At 39.1% G+C, this 7,918-nt stretch overlaps 1 protein-coding gene across 1 annotated transcript in view; it reads right to left on the bottom strand.

Annotated features, from left to right (window-relative positions):
• LOC126390698 (voltage-dependent calcium channel gamma-5 subunit) overlaps positions 1-7,918 on the bottom strand; it is a 26,378-nt gene that overhangs the window by 9,230 nt on the left and 9,230 nt on the right. Inside the window, exon 2 of the mRNA XM_050045118.1 lies at positions 3,341-3,582. Coding sequence (XP_049901075.1) covers positions 3,341-3,536 — 196 coding nt within the window. The 5' untranslated portion in view covers positions 3,537-3,582. The remainder of the gene's footprint in view (positions 1-3,340; positions 3,583-7,918) is intronic.

Below are 7,918 nucleotides of genomic sequence, written 5' to 3' on the forward strand. Positions count from 1 at the left end.
AAGTCTAACTCGTTCATTGTAGCGGCCAAAGCCGTTTCAAACAACTGGTGTTCATCCGTAGCCATCTTGCAATGTTTACTGACTGATTTCGGACTTTGTCGTCACAGTGCTGTCGTCATCTGTTTAGCTCGCCTCTGGCCCGCCTATATCAGATAAACCAATGTGATTGCTGCAGCTCGGTTTCATGGGCTTAGGTAATGAGCATCATTACTGATTGCCAGAGTGACTCGCTGAGCAAATTCAAATTGTGCTCTCGCGAGAACTCTGGATTTCCAGGGTAAACGTTTGTGCCAAATTTGAGGAAATCCCCTCAAAGCCTCCTTGAGATATCACATTCTCCAGAATGAGACAGATGCAAGGTCATAATGACCATGACCTTTGCTCCCCAAAATCTAATCAGCTAACTGTTGAGTCCAATTAGACATTTGTGCAAAATCTGAAGAAATTCCCTCGAGGTGTTCTTGAGATATCACATCCACGAAAATGTGACAGATGGACAACCCAAAAACAAAATGCCTCCAGCCACAGCTATCGCAGGCACTGAGGCATAAAAACTGACCTTTAGGGAAAAGAGTGTCTTGTGTACTTAATAAGTGCAGCTGTTGTGTGTTTATGCTATCATTTAGTAACTATAAATTAATCATTAGACAAGATGGGACGAAATCTGGGTGATTTAACACCTTGGCTTCCTGACAGAAACACTAGAATTTCAATGCTCTGAATGCATCATGACTGATATAGATGAATGAGGACTGAAAGATTAAAAATAAAATATGAGAGCAAGAACTGTCGCAGAGCGTGTGAGGGAGATCTACAGGGTAAGCAGCCAATCATGAGCCTGTCAATTATCTCTCCCCCACTCTTGCTTTTATTTGGCTTCTCCTTTTGCTTTTGGCATTAAGTCATTATGTAATGCAGCAATATTGAAAATATCCTCACAGTTACACTTAGACATTATGTAATGTAAGGGATGGAGTCTGTGGTTCCTGGTGGCTCCCTTTCCCTGGGTTATTAACCATCACTTAAAGGTGTGGGAGGCTTCTTCCTTATTGACAGTCAGGCTCGACAAGCTTTCTGTTGTAGCTTAACTGTAAAGCTAATGTTTTTTTTTTTGTTTTTTTACCTCTACATAAAAACCCCTCTTGCAATTCTCAGCCCATTGAAATATAATTGCAAAAGATGGAGATAATGACTATTGCAAAAGACCTTGATTATGCTTCCACATTGCAGACTTAATGGGTCATTTTCAGTCAGTCTTCAAGGACTCCAGTAACACAGCTGTTCCGGACTTGCAGTGAAAAGCGTTTATAGAGAAACAGATGATGTAAATCATGCAAATGCAATTTTAGTAATGCTGTCATTCAGCTAGTGCAAGGCTAGACTAACAGTGTAATCGGGGGAAATTGCGCTCTTAAAAACACTTGGGAGAAATACTTTTATTTCCAAGAATGGCAGGTCATGCCAAAAATAAAAACCAAGCTGAGTTCATTTTATTTACTGAACTAGTCCTGCTGCAAGCCTTGCAGTCTACAACACACAAGAAGCCCAGTTCCCCATATGGTCCGATGACAGACTGTAAGTGCTGGCTGCAGAGATCCTCTACATGCTGTCCTCATGCTGGAATCAAATAGCCTAACACCCAATGAACTCAAACTGACATCAATACTAACCAAAACACAATGCAACCTCATTCACGTTCCCTTGCATAACAACATAGTGTGCAGTAATTGTTTCTGGGTCAAATCAGAACAGTTAAGTGGGCAATAAGGCCACTCAATTGCCCCTAAAACACACACTGGACCATTAGTCCATTACACTGCTACGTGGTAGAAAAACATCTGTTACCTAATTACAACTGGGTTGCCTGAATGATTAACCCTGAAATGGGACAGAGCAGGTCAGTTGTGAAACAGGGGTTAAAGGAACAACTCCACAATAAATGAAATAACATTACAGGATAAATGACATATTTGCAAAACAAAAGCTTTTTCCTTTTTTTCCAGGCCTAAACAGAGTTATCATTGATTGTAATAAATGAGAGCTACAGTGCACATCCAAAAAGAGTGAGACAGCATATTGACTCAGTCAATTGTTGCTGTTACCAGAGGAAGCAAAGGGTAAGAGCAAAAGTTGATACCTGGTTTACTCTGGGGCAACACTTGTCTGGAGGGTTGTTTCTCTAAGAAAAGAATAAAATCTAACAGTTAGTATTTCTTTTCCAATCAAGACCTCCAAGCATGCCTTTGTGATGTTGGAGCTGGGGAGGAACGATGTTTTGAAAGGCCAGAAGGTGTAAATAAAACCATGCACTGCCGACATACGTAAGCATCGCTAACTGTACAGTCAGTAATACTTGTTTTTCATGTTGAGTGCTTTGGCGGAAAAGAAATGCGGGTCAAAGAGAAGGAATAAGAAATAGCAGTCAATCAATCCAAGGTGCCTTTGGTGCCAGGAGCCAGCCACTGGGTAAGTCATGAGGAAAGACATCAAGCAAAGCCAGTCTTTCAACTGGAATACAACTACTTGACACTTTCAAGGATCAACCTAAAATTACAGCAGAGAGTGGAAATCAAATATGAAAGGAAACACACTGGTCCTATCGCTGCACAGAGGTTAAAGCAAAGTTAAAATATTCATGCTTAAGTGCTAAAGAGTATCGGTTAAAGAGGGGGAAAGAAAGAGGAAAGAAACACAAGTGACTGTGCATGTACACATTTTACTGAATGCTAGAAATTGAGGCCTAGATTCACCAAAGCAGTGTGGTATAGAGGTACCATGGCTAATTAATGTTATTCTTAACTACATGTGCACTTTAATATCTTTATTTAACTTCTTCACAAAGATTAGGTGATGAAGCTGAATTCACTGATAGTTCACAAATTACTGTAAATATGTATGTAGAACATGTAACATCCTTTAAAAGATGGTATTAAAGTGTTGCATGCAATGTTTTCATGTAAAATGGCATGTTAGCCAGAAGTCTGTTTGTGCCTCTGCACGTATTTCTTTGAGAATAAATGTACAGACCACTCTTGCACAGGAGTCTTGGTGAATCTAGACTTTGATTTTGTACTTTATCCTTTAATAAGATTCTTTGTTTTGGTACAAACTGATTGTGGATATTACTTCATGGATAACTAAACAGAGATCTTATGCATCTAAATTGTTTTTCCATCTCTCCTTGCCTGGATAACAATCAGTATCTAACACTAATTATAATCAAATGAGTCATAAAGCTCTGTGTCAAAGCAGAATCTGACTGAAATTAGATATACCTTGCCTCGAGGGATGAGGGATAAAACCACATAATCTATGTGTTTCAGACTTCACACTAACTCACCAGCCAAGAAGCAAACCCTCCAGAGGCCAGAGTGAAGGGACATGCGTATCTCTGTGCTCTGGTTGAGGGGAAGGATGACGCCCTCCTCTAGGTAGAGCCAGTAGTCGGTGCTTACGGCGATCCCCAACAGGCCCAGGGCGCAGACAGCGAACACGCTGCTCAGCAAAGTCAGCGCCTTCCTGCCACATAGGCTCATACCACAGCCTCAACAGCAGGGGGTGCGCTGCCGGCAGAAAGGGGAGCTGGCAGAGGGGAAGAAAGAAAAACATTTTCACTGAGTCCCTTAAAGTAGAGGGGAGCAAGTTATCACAAAACATCAAACTGTCCCTGAGGGAAGAGAACAGGAGAACTGGAGGACACAAATGAGAAAATATAATTTCAGAAAATGATAACTACAATGGCGTTTTCAAAAAAGTAGCAGATTATTTTTTCTTTTTTTAAGGACTCCACGGTGCTTGAACATGTTGTACCTTAAAAGAGGCTAAAAAAGAAAGAAAGTCACTCTACTGAGTTACACTTTTCTCTCAAAAAACTGAAACCATCATCTCATAGCTGAAAAACTGTATAACTTCTTATCACAATGTGTGACAATGATATGATTAATGCATTAATATGTTATTCATAGTTTGGGGGCAGTAGATGGTGTGTCTGTGGGATGCAGGGTGGAGGGGAAAGTCTGGGTAAAGTTCCAAGGTTTATTGTTTCCTCTTATTTCAGGTTTATAATGGAAGACTTTGAGAACTGACTCCAGTCAGAGATGAGTTTGAAATGAATGGGAAGTAATAAACGGGAATATGATAATAGATAGCTTTAACAAAGGACTTTCTTCCTCTTAGCCGAGAAAGAAATCTGGGAAAGATCCTCTCTTCTCCCAAGTTTCTCATTAGAATTTGAATAACCACATTGTGCAGGGCCAAAGGCTTAGTGGAGCATGTTTGGAAAAATATTATGTAAAGTTTTTCATTTGACTGCCCTCATGCTGCCTGCAGCCAAAGAAAAAAAAAAACAAAAAAAACATGCAGTATAACTCATGACACTGATGATGCTCAAAAGAGCACTATAAGACTGCTTTCTCTACATTTTCTGCTATAACACAACTCCTAATATCTCATAAATCCACCTCTGCTCTGTTACATCTAGTGATGCAGAGACAGCATTGCAGATGGCGTACAGTATGTGTCAGCGCATGAATGTGTGCGCTCGTCACACAAAAGGATGGATCTGTTCGTACGGTAGCTGATGCCCACATTTGCCGGAAGCTGGAGTGCTGGGGAGCTTGGCATAGGATACGTGTCAAAAGGAATTGATTTTACATAATGAGTTCTCAGTGGGCTGCCATATTGAGCACCCACTGGGAAACTGGAAAGATGGAGTGAATATGTCAAAGGATTTTGAAGTTTTCATAAGATCGGTGCCATTTCTTTTCTCTCCATGGATCAACGTCTTGTATTATGACTGGATGTAAAACCACAGTGCAATATAGATTGGGGAGATCTCCACACATCTGCCAGCTTGCAGTGTCTAAACAGACAGAACAGTCACATGTAAAAGGGGTGAGGTGTGGCACTCACAGTTCTAAACAGAGCTTTAAAGAAGATGCAGCAACTAATGTTTCAACAAATTGCATGTTTTCAGCAAAAAGATGACACCGACGCTAAACACCTCATGTGGCTGCATCTCTCAGATTACACACGTTCTAACACTAATATACAGTATTTCTAAAAAAGTATGTAATATCATATAAAACAATACAAATGAATCATTTAATTTGATCTGTATAGTTAGATTGTGTTCAATGTATATATTCTGTGCAGGCTAACCATATACACTCCAGATGGATGTGAAGCTGGCTGCCCCACTTCTTAGATAACAAGGGTAATAAATCCTAGAAGACAATTGTTGTAAGTCCAACACACACTATTAATAAGATCTGTATGCTCAGCACATGCCCACAGCCTGTTTTGTCTATTCTGTTCTTTCATTTTTATCTTGTATCCATTTCTCTTCCTCCCATGTATCAGTGCTTATCTGTAATGTAACATGTATCTTTAAAATTGGAAAATCACCTAATTCAATTACAAAATAAATGTAATTGTAATCAGTTACTGAGAAAAATATGTGATTGAATTACATTTACTAATCAAAATGTCGGTGATTACAAAGGGGTTAGATCTGAATATATTCTTTTTAGTAAAACTTTTTATGTAGAATAAAACATTCACTCTTCTTTGGCATAGCCTATTTGTGGACTTTTTGCTTTTGCTATATTGCCCAGTTTAAAACATTAGAACAGTTATTAAAAGTAATTGGTTATATTACATAACTTATTACATATTTAACAGGGTAACATGTAATCTGTAACCTACTGCATTTCAAAAGTAACTTGGCCAATACTGCCTGTTACATTCTCTGATGTGAAATTACTTTTCTAAGACATGTGAGCGTGATAACACCCTTTATCCATAATTAGGTATAATTTAGGATGACAGTCACATAGCCATTACAAAAAATTACTTTTAATGATACCTGTTCAACCTAATGTGACTACTGAAATTTCACACAATGAAAATAGTAGTGTAAAAAAGAACACAGACTCTAATCTTTTCTATTTTTATCTATACGTGTCTTTTCCTGTCTCTTGAGACTGGGCTGATGGTGAGTGGATGCAGTTGGGAAGCATGTCTAAGCAATCAGAGTTCACTAAAGCACAAAGATCCAGCATTAATGAGAAATGATATCATTAAACCTCGGCTATTCTTGACCACGCTGCAATCAGTGGCCATTCATTTACAATGTCCATGGCTCTATTTTCAGTCATTTAGCATCAAGCTACAACTTGAGGACAAGATGCATGCATGCAAATCTAAACTCAAAACTCATCTGTTCAGACTTGCTTACTCTCTCTAAACTGCTTCACACGGTCCCCCCTCCCTTTTTATTGTTTGTTGTCTTTTATTTTGTATTTTATATTTTTGTTTTTATATTTTCTGTACAGTGACCTTGGGTGTCCTGAAAGGCGCTTTCAAATAAAATGTATTATTATTATTATTATTATTTTTACTCATAGACCTTTTTGTGTCACTGTGCATGACCAGAGGGCTGTTTTAAGCACACATTGAAGGGCTGATTGCACATAAATATAGGTTTCCACAAATAGGGTATTATTACTGAAAGCGAGAAGAAAGGAGCTATTTAAGCTGGTGGTACCTTTCAAGCACGTACAAAAATAGACAAGGATACTGTAACGATAGTAACGATGCTCAAAATAGCCACACCAATCATCATATAATAACACATACAGTATGTGTTTGAATCTGAATTTAAAGGTCAATGATACATTTTTTGTTATACGTGTCAGAAATACAGTCATGATTAGAAATGCTTTTTTGTGACATACAGCTGCTTTTCGGTGACCCATTAAAGATCAAATATTGATTGTTGTTGCCAAAAGGTTTTGACACAGATACTATTCACATAAACCAGATTAGCCCTGTATTTCTACAGTATAAAGCCCACGCTGAGAACTCTATTTTGAGAACAATTTACCACTATAATGAGGAGCTGCTGAATGACATTGTAGCCATTTCACAATAATACTTTTCTAGTGATAATAAGATACAGACTTTTACTAGGGCAGCTCAGCTCAGCTCAATTAGGAGACAACTAAGGCCAGAAATCAACATTTGGACATTGTTTTTGTTGTATTCTCCCAGTAATACCAGCAAACTGCTTAGAAAAAGCTAGAGGCACTTCTTGCAGTTTGGTGAAACTCGAACATAATCAAGAAAGGCAGCATCTTTTTTCCTGTGCCAGCCAGCAACCCCTTCACCACCTGCATTAGGCTGCATTATGAATAACATTACTGAGATCACTGCATGGGCCAACTCAATATGTGTGAGGGCAAAGCTAGAACACCTTGTGGCATGTATATAGGAGCACTGTATTAATGTGTCCATGGCTTTGGTAGAGGAAAGGACAATGAGTAATACCAACAATTAGGCATATGAATAAACAATAAAGCTGGGTCCTACTAGTCGACCAAATGTTAGTCGACCAGAAAGATCATTAGTTGGCAAGATTTCAACAAACAAACACACATGAAACTCTATTAGGAGCTGCACTTTGTCAAAATAAATCAAAAACCTATATGACTGGACCATGTGGTAACTTAATTTGAAAGGACAGACACAGGAAGTGGCCATGCTCAGCAGTCAGACAGGACTCACGTTAACTTACAGAGCTGGTACCTGCGGTGCTCAGCAGTCAGACAGGACTCACGTTAACTTACAGAGCTGGTACCTGCGGTTATTACACAGGCTATTTAATAATATGTCGGACAGGAAATCCAAAGTGTGGGATTATTTTGAGAAGGTGAAGGACGAACCCAAGGTGATATGTAAACTCATCTTCATTCGTCAACTACAAACATGACGCATCATCTGAAACATGGAAGGAGCTACATGCCCATTAGCCACTTAGCACAATCATTACTGCTTTGCCGACAGCGTCATTAACAGGCGGCTCGCTCAGTGTGTGACGTGCACTTGTAGATAAAATATAGGCCTATATTAATGAAGG

Source organism: Epinephelus moara, chromosome 5 (assembly GCF_006386435.1).
Source record: "Epinephelus moara isolate mb chromosome 5, YSFRI_EMoa_1.0, whole genome shotgun sequence".
In the NCBI taxonomy this organism is placed as follows: domain Eukaryota; kingdom Metazoa; phylum Chordata; class Actinopteri; order Perciformes; family Serranidae; genus Epinephelus; species Epinephelus moara.